Source organism: Malania oleifera, chromosome 13 (genome assembly GCF_029873635.1).
Source record: "Malania oleifera isolate guangnan ecotype guangnan chromosome 13, ASM2987363v1, whole genome shotgun sequence".
Classification (NCBI taxonomy): Eukaryota; Viridiplantae; Streptophyta; class Magnoliopsida; order Santalales; family Ximeniaceae; genus Malania; species Malania oleifera.
This window is the reverse complement of record NC_080429.1, coordinates 83594062-83617142: the sequence shown is the minus strand read 5'-3', so window position 1 is coordinate 83617142 and position 23081 is coordinate 83594062. Positions and strand designations below refer to the sequence as shown.

At 35.8% G+C, this 23081-nt stretch overlaps 1 protein-coding gene across 2 annotated transcripts in view; it reads right to left on the bottom strand.

Moving 5' to 3' along the window:
- Positions 1–20297: 20297 nt before the first annotated feature.
- The window catches only part of LOC131146738 (uncharacterized), a 67007-nt gene continuing 64223 nt past the window's right edge, over positions 20298–23081 (bottom strand). For both annotated transcript variants that reach the window (XM_058096502.1, XM_058096503.1), the window contains one exon: positions 20298–20626. In XM_058096502.1, coding sequence (XP_057952485.1) covers positions 20574–20626 — 53 coding nt within the window. In that variant the 3' untranslated portion in view covers positions 20298–20573. The remainder of the gene's footprint in view (positions 20627–23081) is intronic.

Sequence of the window (23081 nt, the reverse complement as noted above, 5' to 3'; positions counted from 1 at the left end):
ATACCACCGGGGGCTTGCTGAAAAAGGTGAGTGTTCTTCTAGGTAGTTTCTTAGTATCAGTGCAAAGGGATGCTACTTGTATGGGCGGGTAGACATCCCGATCCCCGAAAACCTTTGCCTTTAAAATAATAAAGATGTGTATACTAGTGGCGAGGTAATTCTTCACCTGAGAGCTTACTGAGTAAGGTGAGTGCTCTGGTATTTAGTTTTTAGTACCATAGCAGAGGGAAGTTACTTGTATGGGTGGGTAATCTTCCCTATCCTTGGGGACTTTCGCCTGCATAAAAATTATGTACTTGTGCATATTGGATGTGAGTATGATATTAGATGTTGGGGATGTTTTTAATGGTACATTTTTTTTAGTTGTTATTGATATTATATGAGAAGCAGTTTATTTTGATATATAAATATTAAAACTCATTTGTCACACACTGTTATAATTTATTCCACCCTTATTGAGAAATGTCTCACCCTAGTGGATTAACAACTTTTCAGGTTCTTCTAGAGACCGGGTTTGAAGGCCTAGGGTGGGACTATTTTTACTGGTTTCTTTTTAGGGTATTGTGAGATATTGATATATGTATAGATATATTTGTATGGGATTATGTTTTAAATACTGGTTGTGTATATAGATTTCTGGATGTTGTAGTGTTTGTTTTTGGCTTGCTATATAGAACTCTAGTATTTAGTTGAGGATATTTATTTATATTTTGTTGCGTGCATGATAATTATGGTATCAGATATAGGTGATTGGAATGGGTTTCGGGGCGTCACATTGTGGTATCAGAGCCAGGTTATAGATTCTGCAGACTTTAGGATTGATTAATACTAGAGTATAGGTACGAATAAGGATAAGGATAGGAATGAGTAGATTAGGATGTTAATAGGAGATTTTAAGTTTTGTTTCATAGCTTAGAGGTAGAAATCCCTTGATGGAATTCTGTGAGTTTCTGAATTCGGCCAGTTTCAGAAAACCACGGTAATCTGTTGACGGTGATGTTTCTGAGTAGAGAGATTGGAACTCAGAATTAGAACTTGAGGGCTAAGTTGATTTGGGAATAAGCTGATTGTTTAATGTTTTAATTGAGGATTTAAATGTTAAACTAATTCATTGTTCTATAATTGTACCTAATGTGATATGAAGGTTCTAAATTCGCTTTTTTCCTGTCCACAGAATGGATTCCAGGGGAAAGGACGTTGATGTTGGAGAGGAGAATGATGTAGGAGCTACCAGTGTGGGAGAGATCGATACCTCCACTCTACTGCGGGGTTTAGCTCGACAAGTTCGGGAAGAAATTAGGTGAGACTCTGAATGACAGAACTGCCCACCTGTGAACTAGGGCTGTTCGATTGACCAATTTACTTGCCTGAAACCTTCTGCATTTGCGGGCGGTGTTAACCCACTCGTAGTGGAGAGTTGGGTGCAAGAAATGGAGAAAATGTTGGCAATATTATCTTGCACTGAGGCACAAAAGGTTCTCTTCGCTACCTTTAAGCTAACAGGGGAGGTCGAGCGCTGATGGCAAGCAGTGAAGCCGCTGGAGGAACAGCGGGTAGTACCCACGGTTATGACCTAGAGACGATTTAAGGAGCTTTTCTATGATCGGTATTTCCATGCCACCACTAGGGCTGTAAAGGCAGAGGAATTCTTCCACCTAAATCAGGGGCAACTTACTGTGCAGCAGTACACTGCGATGTTCATGGAGCTATCCCGTTTTGCACCTTTTATGGTTCCAGATGAGTTCTAGAAGGCGAGGTGGTTTGAGAGGGGATTGAAACCGAGAATTCACGAACAAGTGACAGTTCTGAAGGTACAAAACTTTTTTGAACTGGTGGATAAAGCCATTGTGGAAGAATTGAGTATGCAGAGGAGTGTAGAGATGGCAGAGTAGAGGAAGAGGCCTATGCTTCCTAGGTTTTTTAATGACGCCAGACAAGGCTCATGGAAGAGGGACAAATATGTTGGGGGACAGAGATTTGATAGAGGTAATCAAGGACGTCAGAGCGATTCGTCACCTCCCTATTGTGCTCGTTGTAAGTTGAGGCGTTGGGGAGAATGCTTAGTCAGGAACATTAAGTGCTATCAATGCGGCAAATATGGCCACATGGCCCGAGATTGTCAGGGACTGCCGAACAACGCACCCGCTCCTGATCAGCACCAAAGGAATGAGCTACTACCTCGTGGTGGTCCAGCACGTGTATATACCATGGTTCCAGCTTGTAAGGATATTGCTCGTGGTACAGGAGCAGGTATGATTTTATATTAAAGATTGATTTGATTTTAGATTCATATGCTTACTTAGAATTGTGGAGTATATTGAATTTGTGGTGTAATGATGATTAGGTAATTTTAGAATTTTGTAAAAAGATTAATAAGCGAATTTTGAGAACAAAATTCTTTTAAAGAGGGGAGAATGTAACCACCCAAAAAAAATATTATTAATTAAAAAAAATTATTATTAATTAATTAATTATTATTAAGGAAATTAATTAAAAGAATAAACAAATAAAAGGAATAGTGTGGAAAAAAAATTGAAATAAGATATATATTAATTTATATTTGTTTGTGTCTATATATATATATATATATATATATATATATATATATATATAGTTATTATAGGATAAGGTAAAAAAAAAAAAAAGGAAAGGTAAGGATAAAAAAAAGAAAAAAAAAAGGAAATTTAATGGTTAAGTTTTGAACAAAGCAGGAAAGGAAAGAATAAAAAAGAAAAAAAAAAAAGCTTCACACGGTAGAACAAAGGAAGAAAGAAGAGAGAGAAAAAAAAAAAAAAGCTCTCTCAGCTCATGCTCTCCACTCCTCCTCTCTCCACGATTTCATGGCAGATTTTCGCCCAATTAAAAATCCAAAAATACCACTAGAGTACATTCTCCGCCACCGACATATCTACCAAGTGGATTTATCATAGGAGTAACGTGGGCATATCTCCCGGGATAAGGCAAATTCTCATTCTTACCTCAATTTTTCTTAAATTTAAAACCAAATGGGCCATCGGACACCACCACAAGAATCTAGGAATGATTCTCTACAAGTTTAGCGGAGCAGATTTCTCGTGGGGTCGTTGTAGAAATAACCCCAAAGTTAAGATAAATGAGTTATTTCGAAATTAATTATTATTTAATTAATGTAAATTAGGAAAGGTTAAAATAATATTTTATTGGGGTTGATTTGATTGAATCAAGGTTTGGGTGAGCGCTGCGGGTACAATTTTGGGAGCCCTGTAGGGGTGATTCAGGAAATTAGGTAAGGGGGAATAAAATTATATCAGTATTTTATTAAGGCGAACCAGTTATTTACGAGCATATGAAATTTATTATTTATCTATATGATTTTCAGAATAGTTTGATTACTGGAAAAAAATGATGATTTTGTTTAAGGTTTATATTTGGGATAATTGCATATGATATTAAATTCATGTGACATGAGACCAATTTTTCCTAATAAATTGAATATGAATTACTGTGGTATTTGGGTTTGTATGTGGGGATATTTGGAATGATTACGACATGATGAATGAATTGTTATATTTGACTCATGTGTGGAAATGTGTTGATCTGTTGGATTACTGTATGGGAATGTGGATATGTTGGATACCTGTGTGGTAATGCAATGATGCGTCTATGTGAACTAATTGGTTTGCTTATTCGTATGCATCTCAATATAACGTTGCATTGAGGAGGTTGTTAAATTGCCTAGATGTAAATCATGAAATGACGTTGGTAGGTCGAGGAGCTTGTCATATTGTCATTTATATGGGGTAGGACATTGGCAGGTTGAGAAGGTTGTTCTACTGATGTATGACGGGTAGGTTATAGGGATTGGATACTAGTGAATAGTGGTTCCTGTGTGGGCCATGTTTGCGGAAGCTAGAGTGGTGCTTGTGTGGGCCACGTTATATCCTGTGTGGATAATGGCGCTTGTGTGGGCCATGTTATGTACCCTGTGTGGGTAGTGGTGCCTGTGTGGGCCATGTTATATCCTGTATGGATAATGGTGCCTGTTTAGGCCATATTATGTACCTTGTGTGCATAGTGGTGCCTGTGTGGGTCATGTGTAGATAAGAAGTACGTAGGTGCCTGTGTGGGCCACGTATTGATATGTACGCAGTCGGTCTATGTGGGCCACGTACTGAGGACATTGGAAGACGAAGTATAAGTTGCGTGATTCTTGTGTGGATGTGTTGTGCATGTGAATTTAATTAAAACACAATAGTAATGGTATAGAATATTGTGAATGCATGTGTGTGCATGCGACGAGGTAAACATACCACTGGGGCCTTGTTGAGAAAGGCGAGTGCTCTGCTAGGTAGTTTCTTGGTATCAGTGCAAAGGGATGCTACTTGTATGGGCGGGTAGACATCCCGATCCTCGAAAACCTTTGCCTTTAAAATAATAAAGATGTGTATACTGGCGGCAAGGTAATTCTTCACCTAAGGGCTTATTGAGTAAGGTGAGTGCTCTGGTAGGTAGTTTTTAGTATCAGAGCAGAGGGAAGCTACTTGTATGGGTGGGTAATCTTCTCTATCCTTGGGGACTTTCACCTGCATAAAAATTATGTACTTGTGCATATTGGATGTGGGTATGATATTAGATGTCGGGAATGTTATTAATGGTACATTTTTTTTAATTGTTATTGATATTATGTGAGAAGCAGTTTATTTTGATATGTAAATATTAAAACTCATTTGTCACACACTGTTATAATTTATTCCACCCTTGCTGAGAAGTGTCTCACCCTAGTGGATTAACAACTTTTTAGGTTTTTCTGGAGATCGGGTTTAAAGGCCTAGGGTGGGACTGTTTTTGCTGGTTTCTTTTTAGGGTATTGTGAGATACTGATATATGTATAGATATATTTGTACGGGATTATGTTTTAAATACTAGTTGTGGATATAGATATCTGGATGTTGTAGTGTTTGTTTTTGGGTTGCTATATAGAACTCTGGTATTTAGTTAAGGATATTTATTTATATTTCGTTGCGTGCATGATAATTATGGTATCAGATACAGGTGATTGGAACACATGGCACTCGAGCCCCACTTGGCAGGTTTCAGGATGTCACATTAGGGCAGAGGGAAGTTACTTTTATGGGCGGGTAATCTTCCTTATTCTTGGAAACTTCTGCCTGTAAACATTTGTGTGAATGTGTGTGAATATGAGATAAACTATCCACCTGATGGCTTACTTAGTAAGGTAAGTGTCCTGATGAGCATCAATTGTAGCCTTACCAGGTTGCATAAGGTTTCAGAGCATAGGGGTGCTATTTGTATGGATGGGTAATCACCCCAATTCTTGGGAACTCTCGTTAGTAAAATATGCTGCATGTGTGTGAGTAAGGCTAGAGAATGATTTCATAATTGTGGATTAATTTGTAAATGATGATTATATTTTGTACACTTAGCCTCATGATAGCCACACGCTGGTATTAATCTATTCCAACTTACTGAGATGTGTCTCATCTGATTTGAATTTCATATTTTTCAGGACCTCCGCCTTATCAAGCTCAGTGAGCTCGAGGATGGCATAGCATTTTTTTAGAGAGAGAGGGTATAGACTTTTCATGTATACTTTTTTGGGTTTCATTTAACTTTTAAAAGATGTATATATTTGTGAATACTTGATGTTGGAGAATACTATTTTGGGATATATATATATATAACTCTGGTATGTATAAATGATGTTTGTTTATTTTTTGTTACATAATTGTGTTAGAGTATTAGATACAAGTAAATGGAAACATATGGCACTCGGGACCCACTTGGCAGGTTCGGGGCATCACATGCATGCACACATTAAACTTAAATAATTATTGCAACTTTAGAAAAATAATAAATAAAGTCTTCAAGTCTTCTACTCCTCTTATTGTCCATGGAATACGCCTTGGAATATGATCATTGGTGTGCATTCAAAGCTTCCATTTCCCATCTATTACCCATGCTTAAAAAAATGAACTTGTTCATACACTTAGCACACAAATGAGATACTATTGTTTGTCATAATCAAAACAGGGATCAGACTCAAAAAGTCAACAGACTGGTGCTCCTCATGGTGACACATTGGGTCTAATGAATCTCTTATCCAACAACTCCTGTAACTGTTCTTTCAGTTATTTCAACTCTACTGGTGTCATTCTTTATGAAACTTTGGATATCAGTGTCGTTCCTGGTAGTACGTTGATAGCGAACTTGATTTCGCAATCAGGGGGTAGCCCAGGTAAATCCTCAGGGAATATATCTGAGAATGTTCTTACTATTGGGATATTTTAAAGCTTTAATTCTTCCCTTGGCACCTCCACCACACATACTAGATACCCCTGACATCCATCCAAGAGTAGCCTCTTCACCTGAATGGCCGACAATATATGTGGTGAAGGGCACACACAAGATCCATTGAACTTATATTCTTGCTCTCCAAAAGGTCTGAACACTACCTCTTTATTGTAACAATATATACTAGCATAGCTAAAAGCTAGCGAGTCCATCCCCAGAATTACATCGAACCTATGCATATCGAATACTACTAAGTTGGCAGGTAGTATTCTTTCCTCAATACAAATTGGGTAACCTTTAAGTATTTTTCTATATATTACCGAGGTTCCCGTTGGTGTAACCATAGATAATTTTATTTTCAACAGTTGGGCTCCCATCCCACATATTTTAACAAAATCCATAGATATAAAAGAATTTGTGGCTTCAGAATCGAACAATGCAACCACTTTCTTAGAGAATATGGAAATAATACTTGTCACCACATTGTTAGCATTCTCAGCATCTCCTAAAGTGAGAGCATATACACGCGCTTGAGCGGTGTTCTATTGATTGTTGCTTCTCAGTGCTTAGATGTTTCCCCTATATTGATTCGGATTGTAGTTGTTATCCTGCAGGCACTCTCATGCAAAGTGGTCGGCCTTACCACATCAATAGCAGACATTTAATCCGACCTGACACTCTCCAAAATGCATTTTGTTGCATTTTGGACAAAGGGTGACTAATGGATTGCTCGGATTTCCCATTGCTTGCCTTTGGCCCAAATCATTATTTTTCTTCCAAGGGCCTTGACTTCCACCAGAGTGAAATTCTGGAGGCATGGGCATCTTTCTCTGGTTGAATATCTCCACACTCCTTTGTAAACTTTTCTCCACCATAGTTACTTTGTCTACTAACTCAGAGAAGTCTTTGACTTGGAATATCACCACTTGTTCATAAATCCTCGGACTCAATCCTTCTTTAAATTTCGAACTTTCTTTGATTCGTCTATGATTAAGTACAAGGCAAACCTAGATAATTTAATAAACTTGGCCTCATATTGTTGAACGGTCAAGTTTTCTTGAATTAAATTGGTAAATTCTTTGGCATTGGCATCTCTAGTGGAGGTGGAGAAATATCGCTCAATGAAGATTTCCTTGAAGTGTTCCCATGTAAGGGTTGCTAGTCCTAGATTTTTTTCCAGGAGAAGCTTTATTGAATTCCACCAGCGTTTAGCTTCACCCGTCATTTTAAAAGCAGCATATAATACCTTCAACTCATCCGTGCAGTGAAGGACTTGCAGCAACTCCTCCATTTTTTAGATCCAATTCTTTGCAGCGATTGGATTAGCTTTTCCTTCAAAGGTTGGGGGGTTCAAGTGGTTGAATTGCTCAATTATACAACCCTCGTCAGAGGGTGGACAATTATGTTCCCTACAACTTCGCAGAATTTTTGCCATGAATTGCTATGCTACTTCTCGTTGCACCAACGTAGTGTTGACACCTTCTTCGTGGGAAGTCTCCACAATATCCTCACTTCTTTTGGTATTCACATTGTTATTTATGGGGCCCATTCTGAAAAAGGACCAAAGTTGTTTTAAAACCATAATCTTATCTTAAAGTTTAATCAAGATAATAGGCAAAAGAAAAACATCATAGCCTACCCGATCCTACCCACATTATAGTTTATGCCTATGTTCTGGTAAAAATTATTTGTTAGAGTTTACAGAACTTATAACCTATGCTCTAATATCAAGTTGTAACGCCCCAGTCCTGGTAGGGTCTGAGATGTTACTTTCTATAAATAATTCACAACGAAAGTAAATAAACTTCAAATATTTTTATTATTAGAGTACTAATTAACTGCATTACAAACGTATCTCGAATATTAAAATTAACATTCTTAAAAATATAAAAATATACAAACATAACCAACTGGTATTATACTAATTTTTAATCAAAATTTTCTTCTTTTCTATTCCCGCCTGCGTACTTGCTACGCATGATTTCTGGTACGTTCTTCAAAATCATCTGTAAAGTAAAATAATATTTGGGGTGATACAACGCTCAGTAAGTAAGAAAGATTATTATTAGTGTATGGCGAAGATGAGCTTTCACGGTATTATAATTTCGTAAAATAGCGTTTAATATTGTAACTTCAAAACTGAATTTAAAATAAAAGTAAATTTAAAAATTACTACACAAAATTTTTGTAAACACCCCAATTTTAACCAGGCCTTTCTGAGGAGACCTCATGTCAAAACCTTCCCACACGGTTGTGGACTCCACACATCTTTGTTGGTCCCACACTAGTTGTGGACCCCACACATTCTTGTAAGTCCCATGGTGTTCGTGGACCCCACACATCCTTGTAGGTCCCACACTGCTTGTGGACCCCGCACATCCTTGTAGGTCCCACACTGCTTGTGGACCCCACACATCCTTATAAGTCCCACACTGCTTGTGGCTCCCACATATCTCCATTGGGCCCCACATGTGTTGTGGGCCCCACATCTCCTGGTACGCTAACTCAGATTTCTACATCCGATGCACGCTAGCTCGGATTCCTACATCCGATGCATGTTACCCCATCTGGTACGCTAGCTCGGATTCTTACATCCGATGCACGTTACCCCCTGGTACGCTAGCTCGGATTCCTACATCCGATGCACGTTACTCCTTGGTACACTAGCTCGGATTCCTACATCTGATGCACGTTACCCCTTTTGGTACGTTAGCTCGAGTTCCTACATTCGGTGCACGTTACCCGCTCTAGTACGCTAGCTCGGATTCCTACATCCGATGCACGTTACCTCCTTTGGCATGCTTATGCCTGCTGGTTCGGGTTCCTATAACCCTTAAATGGCTTGTGGACCCCACATTGCTTGTGGGCCCCACATATCTCAATTGGGCCCCATATGGTTTGTGGGCCCCACTTCTCTAGGTACGCTAACTCAGATTACTACATCCGGTGCACGTTACCCCCCTTTGGTACGCTAGCTCGGGTTCTTACATCCAGTGCACGTTACCCACTCTAGTACGCTAGTTCGGATTCCTACATCCGATGCACGTTACCTCCTTTGGCATGCTTGTGCCTGCTGGCTCGAGTTCCTATAACCCTTAAATGGCTCATGGACCCCACATTGCTTGTGGGCCCCACATATCTCCATTGGGCCCCACATGATTTTTGGGCCCCACTTCTCCTGGTACACTAACTCAGATTCCTACATCCGGTGCACGTTACCCCCTCTAGTACGCTAGCTCAGATTCCTACATATGATGCACGTTACCCCCTCTAGTATGCTAGCTCGGATCCCTACGTCTGATGCACGTTACCTCTTTTGGCATGCTTGCACCTGCTAGCTCGGGTTCCTATAACCCTCAAATGGCTTATGGACCCCACATGGCTTGTGGGCCCCCATATATCTTCATTGGGCCCCACATGTTGTGTGGGCCCCACCTCTCTTGGTACGCTAGTTCGAATTTCTACATTCGATGCACGTTACCCCCTTTGGTACGCTAACTCGGATCCACATATCCGGTGCCTTGCTAGCTCGAGTTCTTGTAACCCTCAAACGGCTTGTGGACCCCACATGGCGCGTGGCCCCACACATCTCCGATGGGCTCTACACAGCTTCTAGAACCCTCATATTATTATTATTATTATTATTATTATTATTATTATTATTATTATTATTTATTTTAATTTGTCAAATGCAAGCATACTTTGTCCTCCCATCATCATTCACCACATGTCATGTTTTCTCCCTTTATCATTCTTCCCATGCTATATTCCCTTCATCATTCTTCATCTCATACTTTGTCCCCCCATCATCACTCACCACATGTCATGTTTCCTCCCTTTATCATTCTTCCCATACTATATTCCCTTCATCATTCTTCATCCCATACTTTGTCCCCCCATCATCATTCATCACATGTCATGTTTCCTCCCTTTATCATTCTTCCCATACTATATTCCCTTCATCATTCTTCATCCCATACTTTGTCCCCCCCATCATCACTCACCACATGTCATATTTCCTCCCTTTATCATTCTTCCCATACTATATTCCCCTCATCATTCTTCATCCCATACTTTGTTCCCCCCATCATCACTCACCACATGTCATGTTATCTCCTTTTACCATTCTTCCCATGTTAATTTCCCTTCATCATTCTTCCCCCCATACTTGGTTCCCCCCATCATCACTCCCTTATGTCTTCTTTCCTATGCTTGCCCCAAGCTAAGCCTATAAATAGCCCTCTCATTCCAAGCACAAAGGGAGGAGAGCTCTTAGTGGTGGTAAGGAGAAGATTTCAAATATTGAAGTTTTCTATTATAAGTTTGTGAAGCTAGTTTTTTTTTTTTAGTGAAGATCAAGAGGTCGACTAATCCCGTTTCCTATCGGTACCAAGTCACCCCATTTGAAGAAGGCACCCCGTAGTGCCTCGAATCAGAGCTCAAGAACAACTCTCGGGAAGACGTTGTAGAGCGGCCCTAGTAGACTCACCAATAGGAAAAGAAGACTGGAGCAGAGGAAAACGAAAGAAGATCAAGCGATCGATTGATCCCTTTTCCTACCGGTGCCGAGTCACCCCATCGAAAGAAGGTACTCCGTAGTGCTTTGAGTAAGAGCTCAAGAACAACCCTCTGGAAGACGTTGTAGACCAACCCCTGCAGATTCACAGACAGGGAAGGAAGACCGGAGGAGAAATAGACGATAGGTAAAACCAATTAACTTTCTCTTCCTATGTTACATCTCCGCCCCCCTTTCCCGAACCGGTCTCTGTTGGTTTATTTGATTCTATTTCATTTCTTATTTTATTTTAAATAGCTTCTTTTTAACCCATAAAAAATAAAAAAAGAAATTTCATAAAAGACACAAAAATTCATAAAAATTGTCAAAGAAAATTCAAAAAATTTTAAGGCTTTGAAACTTATTTACATTTGAAAATTTTTGAAGAAAATCCAAGAAAGTTTCCAACATGTTTGGCAAAGGTTAGATTTGTTTCTTTACATTCAAAATTTTCAAAAATACATTCTAAAGTCATGTCTTTAAAACTATGACTTTCATGATTGTTGTCTAAAATTCTGTTGTATTCGGAAGAACATTGGAAAACCCTGAAAAATCAATGGTCTCGACTAAGACCTTAAACTGGTTTTTCCCCTAACCAGTCAACGTTTGACCGGCTCACCATTTCCGAACTGGTTCACCCCGGTTTTCTCCATTTCGCTTGTATATTATTGTTGTATCCTTAAAATTCACAAAAATCACGAAATTTTCAAAAATTCCAAAAATATTTTCACATTTTGATTTCAACTGATTTCATTTGTGTTATTTTGAAAGTTCGGGAAAAATCACAAAAATCATTTTCACACTTAGGAAAAATCACAAAAATATCTTTTTAGGCACAAGAAAAAATCATTCCGATCCCGAACAAATTTCAAAAACCTCCCGAAATAGTATTTTTGATACTTTAAAAAAAACATATAGATTTCAAAATCCTCGGGAGCGTATTTTTTATCCTATTTTTGATTTTCCTTCCCGATGATTGTGACCAAGAGAATTGGCTCTTTGGGGTATTGGATTGCCCTGGTTCTGAGGGAATACCTATATAGTATTTTCATTTTTTTGACTTTTGAAAGGGAGTAATCTTTAAAGACTTATTACATTTATTTCAGGAAAACTCTTTATTAATCTGGTACCGTTCGTAAAAACGGGTGTGTAGGGGGTGCTAATACCTTCCCCTTGCGTAACCATACTCCCGAGCTCGACTTTGGTGATGCAGACCGATTCTACCCCTAACGGGGGAGCAATCAAGTGTTCTAACCACACTTCAAAAGGTTAGTGGCGACTCCACCACACATCGTTTTCCACGAAAATTCACATTTTCAAAATACACATTCATTTTTCCCAGTTCGCAAGCCAAACCTATTTTTAACTAGAGATTGGTTCTCTGGGCCAGGTCTGGGACGTCGTGACAATTTTTACCATCAACTATAGTAGTAAAATTTTGTAACCATATACTATAACCGTTAAACTAAACTTGTAAACTGTAAACTATAACTATAATACTTAATTATTTATATTTATATATATATATATATATTATATATATACTTTCCTTTGTGTTTTTCCTTCAAATCATCATTTAGGTTTATTAAAAATGGTTCTATTCACATAAATATATACACATATACATATACATATTTACTTATATTATAGAAATCTCCCTTAGACTTGTTAACTGTAAGTCATGTGTACCCCCATGATAAGGTTGTACGGTCAAAAAATTGGACTTAGCTGGCTGACCGACTAAAATAAATCAAACTATAAACTTTAAGTGAGATTTTCCATATTAAGTCATGATCTAGAACCAGTCGTGGACTCAGGAGAAATCCGTTGCTCTGTAAAACCACTCTATAAATAGTGTGAGTGCACTTCATAAACTGTAAACTGTAAGTTACGGTACCGAGTGTAGTGACCCAAACCAACCGTGTGAGTTCCTATAAATAGTTTTACAGCGGAAGCAAATAAAACCTCAAACATGTTTATACTAGAGTATTAATCACTTAATTACAATAATATCTCCAATATTAAAATTAACATCCTTAAAATTCCAAAACTTTAAAACATAACCAATTTAATATTTATTCTAAATTTCCTTTTCTATCTCACCTACGCTTTTGCTGCACTACTCTGATTTTCGATATGCTCCTCAAGGTATCTATAATGTATGATAATAATTGGGGTGAAACAACGCTCAATAAGAAAAGGTTAGATTATCATTAGTGTGTAGAAAAAAAATGAGTTTTACGGTATCATAATAAATAACATTTAATACTGTGAGTCATATTTACTTATATATAACAATCTATCTTTTAGTGGCAACATCTGGTACATATTAAAGCACTCACTGAGATTGAGCACTCTTCTAGCACCCTACCCCGTACGATAGGCCTACTCAGTAAGCCTTCCCAATTCAGTAAGCTCTCAGACTAAAGTCCCGATGATTGGGGCGTTACGTATCGTCGTCCCCTTTTACCTTGATATCACCAAACATATCCCTTATATATGTAATTAAAACAACATCGTATAATTTTAACATACAACATAATTAAATAAAAATAAACTCATGTCACACGATTTTTATACTAAAAGTATGTATTTTTAACACAACATAATAATGTTGTAAATTATCCCAAGATAAATAAACTTAGAAACATTTTTATAAAAAGTTGACATAATCAAACCCACTTACCTTTCAATCAACTCTTTTTTGAAATTTTGTATGAAAAATGAATTAAAAACTTTCTTATTTATAGAGAATTGAAAGAAGAGTATTTTCGTAATTTCATAGATTTCTTAAGAATTAAGAAATAAAATAAATAAATAATTAAATATTAAAATAAAATAAAAGAGAGAGAGAGAGAGAGAGAGAGGACTAAAAGTGGGAGGGGACTTCTGCTCTCAGATTCAATTGAATTGAATTGATAAGGATGATTTCATCCTTCTCATTATAATATATATATATATATATATATATATATATATATATATATATATTAGTAATTTAATTTAATTTAATAATTTTAATTTTAAATTTTTTATTACTACACTAATCATGTATATATATCTTTAGAATTGTTATATTCTTCCATCCTAATAAAAATTTCATTTTCGAAAATCTAGCATAACAATAACTATTCTAACTTACCTATTCCTACCCTTATCATAATTCATATCTATACTTTAGTAAAAATCATTCTTAAAGTCTACATAATCTATCTCCTAGGGCTTTGATACCATCTATCACACCCCCAACTCGACAAGGGTCTAGGATGCGACTTTCGATGAACATGTTACAATTGACGTGATAAATATAAAGCAACGAAAGTAAATAAAACCTTCGATATTTTTATACCACAATGCTAATTACTTTATTACATCAATATCTCTAATATTAATAATTCATCATCCTTAAAATTTCCAAAATATTAAAAATATAACTAATTTAATATTTATCTTAAATACCTCTTTCTAATCTCACCCACGCTTTCATTGCGCCACTTTGATTTCCGGCACGCTCTTCAATCCTATCTGTAATATGGAATAATAATTGGGGTGAGAGAACACTCAGTAAGTATATGCTAGATTATTATCAGTGTGTGGCTAAGATGAGTTTTACATTAATTTAATAATTTAATTGTTAAAAACCACATTTTGTAAACAGTGAACCACATATATATAAATATACATATTTTTCCTTCAAAATATTATTTTGACCTAATAAATGCTCCTAATCATATAAATATGTACAAAAAAAAAAAACTCTTTTTGGCCTTTATGTGTCGTCACGTTTACCCCCATAACTGGGTTGTGCGGTTCGAAGATTAGATTTAATTGGTTAGCCGATCAAACTAAATCAAATTGTAACATCGTCTGTAAGTGAGATTTTCATATCACATCTTGGTCCGGAATCAGGTGTGCACTTAGGACAAATCCACTGTCATCCACCAACACTTATACAACAGTGTGGTTGCACTCATACGCATCTGTATCCACGATACCGAGCATCCATAACATTTGAACCATCAGGGTTATAAAATATACAATTATAATTTATACAATAAAAATAATATCATAAAAATCTTAACATTTCTGAATATAAAACTTGTAATAAACTCTTATTATTATTCATAATAAATTATGTAATAAATATAACATCGTAATCATCTCATACTTGCTCATTTATGCAATAAGATAACCTTACGCCGCACGATTTGCGTGCTAATTATTATTATTATTTTATAAATTATCCGAGAAAATTTATAATATTTCATAACAAAAATATTCTCAGGTATATTTAAATAAAAATCAGTTATGAACAAATTCACGTATTTTAATTTAACTCAGATATATTTAGATATAAAACGGATATGTTCAAAATCATTTAACTCAGGCATATATTTAAATAGAATAAATATAATTAAATTCACGTACTTAATTTGAATGAGGTCTATTTATGAAAAATCTAACATAACCTACCCACTTATCTTTCGATTAACTCTTCTTTGAAATTTTCTAATGAAGATGGATTAAAACTTTCCTATTTATATAGAATTGGACGAATGGTATTTTCATAATTTTATAGATTTCTTAAGGATTAAGAAAATGAATGGACAAATAAATAAATAAATAAATAAATAAATAAATAAAGGATAAAGGAGAGAGATAAGAACAAGAGGAAGAGAGAGAGACGGATGGGCGAGAGAAGGGGGGTTGTATGCTTCCTTCAATTCAATATGATAAGATTGAATTAAATCATTTTACATTATTATATTATTATATTATATATATTATTATACACATCCTTATTATCATTACATATATATATATATATATATATATATATATATATTATAGTATTATTATATTATATTATATTATTTATTTATTTAATAATTTTTTTTAGTTTACTACACTAATTTTGTATATATATTTTTGAGATCGTTATATTGAACATTTATAATTCTGTGATCTTTGGAGTTATAAGGGATTTTAAAAACATACTATTATGTAATTTATATAATTTACATTATAAAAATTTTATATATAATTTACGCAATAAAATAAACAACATCATAAAAATTGTATATATAATTTGAACAACATCATAGAAATTTAATATATAATTTATGCACTAAAATGAAAAAAACAGTAAAAATTTTACCATATCTTGATTGTATTGTAAAAAAACATAGAACATAATTTAATGAGTTCATGTCACACGATTTTAGTGTTAAAAATATTTATTTTTAACAAAATATCATAATGCTGGAAATTATCCCAAAAGAAATTAAAATATTAAAACTAAATTTGGAAATATTTTTTTTAAAAAAAACAACTAATATAATCTAACTTACTTATCTTGACTTATTCTTGTGAAGCGGTCACACTAAATTACTATCTCTATCAAAGTGAGATTGGAAAGAGTGAGTGAGTGAAAATTTTAAGTATAACAAAAATTCTCTCTTAACCATTAATTCTTTCACTCACTAATTATTCTCTTCTTTTAAAATTTTTTTGTGAAAATGAAGGTTGAAAGCTTCTTATTTATAGGAAAATTTTAGGGGGAAAACATAAATTTACAAAAGTATGGGGAGGAGAGTGAACTTCTAATTTTTTAAAAAATAAGGGATGAGGATGGGATGAGGGGCTATGGGATGGCATGTTAGGAGAATGGGATGTGAGGAGATAGGATTGCAATTGGGGCGTTGGCAGCCGACACCCTTTTTCTATTTATTAATTATTAATTAATTAATTAATTATTATTATTATGCTTTGACTGAATGGAATTAAAATGGAGATGGTGGTTGGTAGCTTCGGCCGAAACCCTATTTTAATTTTTATTTATTTATTATTTATTTTTAAAATTATTACATCCTCTATACCTACTCTATTTATTTTATGAAATTTTACTTTGACTAGACAGACCTCCAGGTAGCGACTGAGCCGTAATGGTCTCTAAGCACTCGCTTAGATAATATCTTTCTTAAGCATCAAACATGAAATCAAGAATTCTAACAGAGAAACAAACAAATAGGCCGCTACTATTATTGCAATGCTAGCAAAAATACATTTTAATGTGCAAAATCATCATATACGATTAAAAATTATTTATGATTACAATAACATCTTAAAAAGTCTTGTAACAATACTATGCATTTTTATTGATTTTCCAAAAGCATTACGGTATCCAAATGCATACATCAAATTTTAGATATGATGTAAGTTACAAAAATTACATCTATAAAACTAAATAGAGTGATGCAATCTGTCATTCCAATTTAAAAATGCTCAGCAATCTGAAAACCTTTTGCATAATTACCAACTAAGAATTAGTTGGAGGTGTAGCATATTGAGTTTGCAAGCGTGGATGTTAGGTGTTTGTGAATTTGTCTAAATAAAAAATGCTACCAAATGTGAACAAGGAATAAAGGATTAACTACACTAACCTTTAATGAGAGATTAATTAAGGAGGTTGCAAACGTTGCATTACTGGCACTGAACAATTAGGAGAAGAGAAGTTGACTTTCTAATTTTTATTTATTTATTTATAATATTGTTGAAATAAACTAACCAATCAAGTTGAGGGTTTTAAACCTCTGACCAATGAGAAATTAGTTAAAAAATAAACTTAAGGTAAGGTGAGTCACATGTCCTCTAGCTGGCGAAGTGATTACATTGAGAATTGCATAAAGGAGACGTGATTCAAGCGATGAAATTGTTTATCACTTAGGCGACAAAGAACACATAATCAATAGGTGACAATGGTTGCATATTTCATAAACCGAAGTTTGTTCAAAATATTTGTTGGTGTTGCCTAACTCATCATGCGAAGGTTGCCCATCATTAAGCAACAAAGCGGACAAGGATTGGGCAAACATGTCAACTATAATAATTTATACTCTTAATGTTATGAAAGAGTCTCAATTTATGATTAAATTTTAAATGTTTCATAAACTTCCTTTGTTATTAAAATTTATTATTTTGAATTGATGTTATAACCGTAGAATTAATATAGGGTTGACCCCAAAAAGATATAAATAAGTATTTAACTCAATAAATATTATGCAATAGTCCAACGCTAAACACACCTTTATGTCTTTCATCCCTCTTATCTCTGTTTCTCCCACTTTCTTCTCCCCTTAGTCTCTTCCCTCTCTATCTCTCCTTATCTCTTCTAATTTAAGAGTCTTCACCTCCCACTTTTCTCCCTCCTTTTGTCACTGTCCTTACACTTTAAATGAGAGTTGACACAATCAATCCAACATCTATCCATCTAAATTCATTCCATCTCTTAAAAGGTACCTAATTTTTTATCAACCAAATGGACCAAGCTAGCTCCCTTTGAGAAAGAAATTATATGCACGACAACGATACAATTTTCAATTCTAGGAGTTAATTGTAACCTGCAAGCCATTGGTGAAAAAGAATTAAAAAAATAAAATGAAATTCAATTTTGCTTTCCATTATTATATAAAATAAAGTAAAATTCAAGTTTATTTCGACCGATTTCCTTTTGATAATTGTGGATTTAGGTTTCATTCGACATGCAACAAATCTTCATTTTTTTGGTCTCTTCTAGACCCCAAGAATTATGAGGAAAAGATCGAAAGTAGGCGTTGTTTTAACATCTCGAATGATCTGAGAAATAGGGTGCATGTTGGGAACAAGGGCTTGCCCTCCTCTTTCCCTCCATCCTGAAAATGTAGATTCTGTATTTTTGATTTTCAATTGCATTTGAATGAAGTTCAGTCTTTTATTGTGTTCGAAACAGCAAATAACACATTGGAAAATTGATTTTTTGCCATTTTATTTATTTCCTCGCACAAGATCCTTTGATCCAAAGAAAGCATAAGGAGAGAAAGGGGGCTTGCCAATTGTTCAAGTGAAAGAAACCCAAATGATTATTATTCATATTAATGCCTACGATTCTTCTTACCCATTGTGAAGAGATTAGTTGTGAGTGGAGTAGAAGGTCCCTTTCTATCATCCATAGGTCTTCAGCTCACGTACAACCATTGCTAATCGCATGTCACTTCAAATCTAAGCAGTGTTTTCAGCCATTACTAATGACACAGCATGGTTTTATGGTACAAAACAATTCATAGATGTCAAAAACACATCTTGACTAGAAGAGATGCAAATCCAAGAATGACAGCAGCACCATAATGGCATAGAGGTATATCTCAGCTGAAGGTAATTTCAGTGTCCTTGGTGCAGCCGAAGGGAGTGCAAATAGCCTGCATGCTTCAATCTAGAGCCTCAAGAAACCTTGTTCACCTGTGATGTTAACGACACTAACTCTATACTTGGAAAAAGCTTGAAATTTAAAATTGTGTGCATTAGGGCAAAATTTAACATAAAATTGTATTGAATTTTATTTAAATCCACCCAAATCCAAATAATAGTGTACTAAAATTCATGCTTCCAAAGACAGCATTAATGTGAAAATCTCTATATTCCTTTTCAATCCACTGGTGGCTTTAATCTAGTTTAATTTGGAGATTTTGGATATAGCCTCTCCAGTTCCTTATCAAGAGTTTGACATGGTTTTGGTAGGTTGGAAGGACTGAATTTATCACAACCACCACCAAGTGCTTAATTTTTAAGTACATTTCATAGTAACTACATTTTTTTTTTCAAGACATTCCCAAAGGGAGGCTAAGCATATGAATTTGGCTATATGAACCATTTCACCCCTATTATAGGGCAATATCCTATAGAAACTGAAATGCTATCTGAACCTATCTTATTACCTCATTCAACTTGGTGATATAATAATTAATAATGATGCGGAGCTTTCCCTTTCAATCCAATACAACAACGCATGTTAAAACAGTGAAAAACTACCAATGAGGTCAATGGACATCCATTGAAAATGTTCTGTTTCTGCACAAGCTTCAACAGACATTGTTGTACTGTGGACGCATCTGCAACTTAAAAAACAGTAGAAGAGGACATCCTTATCAAAACACATCATGATATAAGAAACTTGTTACAACGAACTTGTTATAGATTCATTTAAAAGGTGCAAGAAACTTGTCATGATGGCTAAATCCTAATGCTTATGCAATTAATGTCCTATACAAGGATGTAGATTGCCAAAACTTTGAAAACTACCCTCAAAAGCAAGAAAATGCACTTCAAACGAAAACAGCAGTACAAGCCTCCTTCCTTTGAAAAAACCAAAAATTTGGCAGATTTAAGCCCTTGCCTGACCAGAATAATACCAAAGGAGTATTGCTGGCTATTGGGGTCAAGTGTGGCCAGAGGCATTGAGGCCACCCTTAGCACTCAAAATTTAAGATGTTGAAGTACCAAGAGCAATTCGCCTTTCTGCAGCAAAGGGATGAGAGATGCCCATTATTAAGGAGCAAATTCTTTCGTTCCCTTTCCTCATTTACTTATGTTTTTTTTCCCTGTCCCTGATCTTGATGTCAATGCATGAAACAGTTCGGACACAATAGCTAAATTAATTTTTTACTGCAGGTTTAAATGATCTGCTACTACATACAACTACAGTCTAACATGTTTTAAAATCAGATAACTAATACGCAGACCAAAAGGATGACGAAGTGGCGGTTCACATCAATTTGAGCGAGCAGATTCCATATATCACCTGTTGAATGAATCTCTGAGCACCTTGAGAAGATGAATGTACAAATGGCTGGTGGTTGCATCTCCAGCTAGGTTTCAGAAGCAACCCAAAAAGACCTTGTTAGCCTACTCTGTTTCAAATTGATTTTGCCGGACGGCAGTGTTCTTTGGTGATTGACAGCCCACTATCTGTTAACACAGAAGGATAGCACCCTTTTTCATCAGAAAACTTGTGATGGGGAATTTGCAATATCAATCTATACTGAGGTGTACTAAATTTCAATTTCGGCTAAAATTTTGACATAAAAAAAATATATATTTGATGTTAATTTTACTGTTAAAAAAATGAAAATTAGCAGTAAACCATAAAAATATTATAAGTAAAATTGATAAATGACAAACATGCAGTCTGTAAGGCAGAATAACAATAAAATGATAACTATATTAAAAGCCTTCAATTAATATAAATGAAATTTATAAATCACTTAAATATTAGTACCAATGCATATGAAAGTAAATGAACTAATTTATTCACGAAAGGTTGAATAAATTGTTCTAGTTAATATCTAAGTTCAATTTTACCATTGCCAGTTGGTTCAGTTCTGGCCAAACAGGCATCTTTCAGTCGCCAGAAATCATCAACGGGAAGAAACTAGTGGAGATCGATGGAGATCCGTACTCTTCATATTTCAATGAAGATGATTCTGAGTCTTTGTCCTCATATGAACCGAAGGGTTGTTGATCGGGAATCTAAAGAATGGAGGGAATTCTGACATAGAAGAACCCATGTTGTCCCAGAAACAGAACTTGGAAAGTCTGAAGGGGCACCTCCAGTCTGAAAAGATGGTGTTAATCCTGTTTAGAGTGGTTCAAGTCCAGTCAATGGGTTGAATTGAGATGGTTAAGAGCCTTTTCCATCAAGTACCCAGCGCATCTTCAAACCTTCGGTAGGTTTGCCCGTTATTCCAAATTTTAATCCAACTTTGGAGTAAGTACACCATGGCAAGGATCTTTGTGAGGCTAACCTGGTAAACATAACCGTTTCTGACTGTTACCCACCCTCAAAAGATTTGACGTTGCCGCAAAAAAATTTTTTTCCACTTGCCAGGAGTCTGCCACAAGGGGATCTTCTAGAATTGTGACCTATTAGAGGATGAGAGGGGAAATTTAGATGCCCAGGATCTCCTAAACGAGTTTAGGTTGGTCACTAGTGATTTCTAGTGGGGAGAACCTCATACTGTAGGCTGAGTAGCCGGGGTTTAGGAAAAAAATGCCAAAAAGCTGAGTAGGAAGTTGGAGAGACTAGAGTGGTTCATGGTTCATGAGTTACAATCCTTTGAGGTCCCTCAATGTGCCAAATGAAGATTGTCCTGGAATTTTTGTTTTTTGTTTTTTGTTTGAATACCCTTAAAATTGAAAGGGAAGTTGCCGAGATGAGAATGCTTAGATAGATGAGTGGTATAACAATGAAAGATAAATTAAGGAATGAACATATTTGCGGTAAGTTAGGTGTAGCTCCTATAGAAAATAAGATAAGAGAGGGACAACTCATATGGAATGGACATTTGCAACGTAGACCACAAAGTGTACTAGTGAGAAAGAGTGAATTAGTTACTGTGAGGGGTAGTAGAACGGGTAGGGGTAAACCTAAAATAACTTAGGAGGAGATAGTGAATAAAGATTTAATATCCTTAAATCTATCAAAAGAAATGGTACATGATTGTATAAATTAGTAGAAAATGATTCATATAGCCAACCCCACCTAGTGAGACTTAAGGCTGGGTTTTGTTGTTGTTGTTATTGTTTTTTGTTTTTTGCTTTTTGTATTTTAATTTTTGGAGAGTGGGGGAGGGGGGAGTAAAACAAGGATGGTTAAGGAACTAGTTAATAAGAGTACACCTGCCATTCTAGTCCTTGAGGAGATTAAGCCTATTCACAGCATTTCGTATCCATCCATGGGTAAAGATTGATTTGTTCTTTCCTCCTCGGGTGTGTCAAGGGATCTAATCATAAATTGAGACTTGAGGGTGGTCTACATGGAGTATTGTTTAATCCTCAGGTGTGTCAGGGGGTCTAATCATAAGTTGAGAATTGAGGGTGGCCTACATGGAGTATTGTTTAATTAGGTATTTTTCCCCCAAAATTTGCTTGATCCTAAAGGTTCTGGGGAGTGGTAGTTTGCATCTGCTTATAGCCTCTACTCCTCCTCTTTGCCAGACTCTTTTTAAGGAGGGAGTTAGCATTTTTTTTGTGCTCTGTAGCTCTGGTGGGTGATTTATTTATTATTATTATTTTTTGGTGGAGGGGGAAGGGGATTCAACAGTGTTTGCCGCTCCAGGGACAAATTAGGTTAGGGTTACTACCAGGATGAGGTTTGATTCTTTGATTCAGGAGTGTGGGCTCAGAGATATTACTCTAAGAACAGGATGTTTCACTTGGATAGCATCAATAAGAGACAAGCTTCCTCACACATTGACAGGTTCCTGTTTACCAACACGTGGGAAGATGCCAATCCATTTGTTATGCTGTTGACCCTTGCAAGGCCTGTCTCAGATCATCGCCTGTGCTCCTTGAGTTCAACTTGTTGCAGTGGGACCCCACACCATTTAGATTCAAAAACATGTGGTCAACACACCCCTTGTCT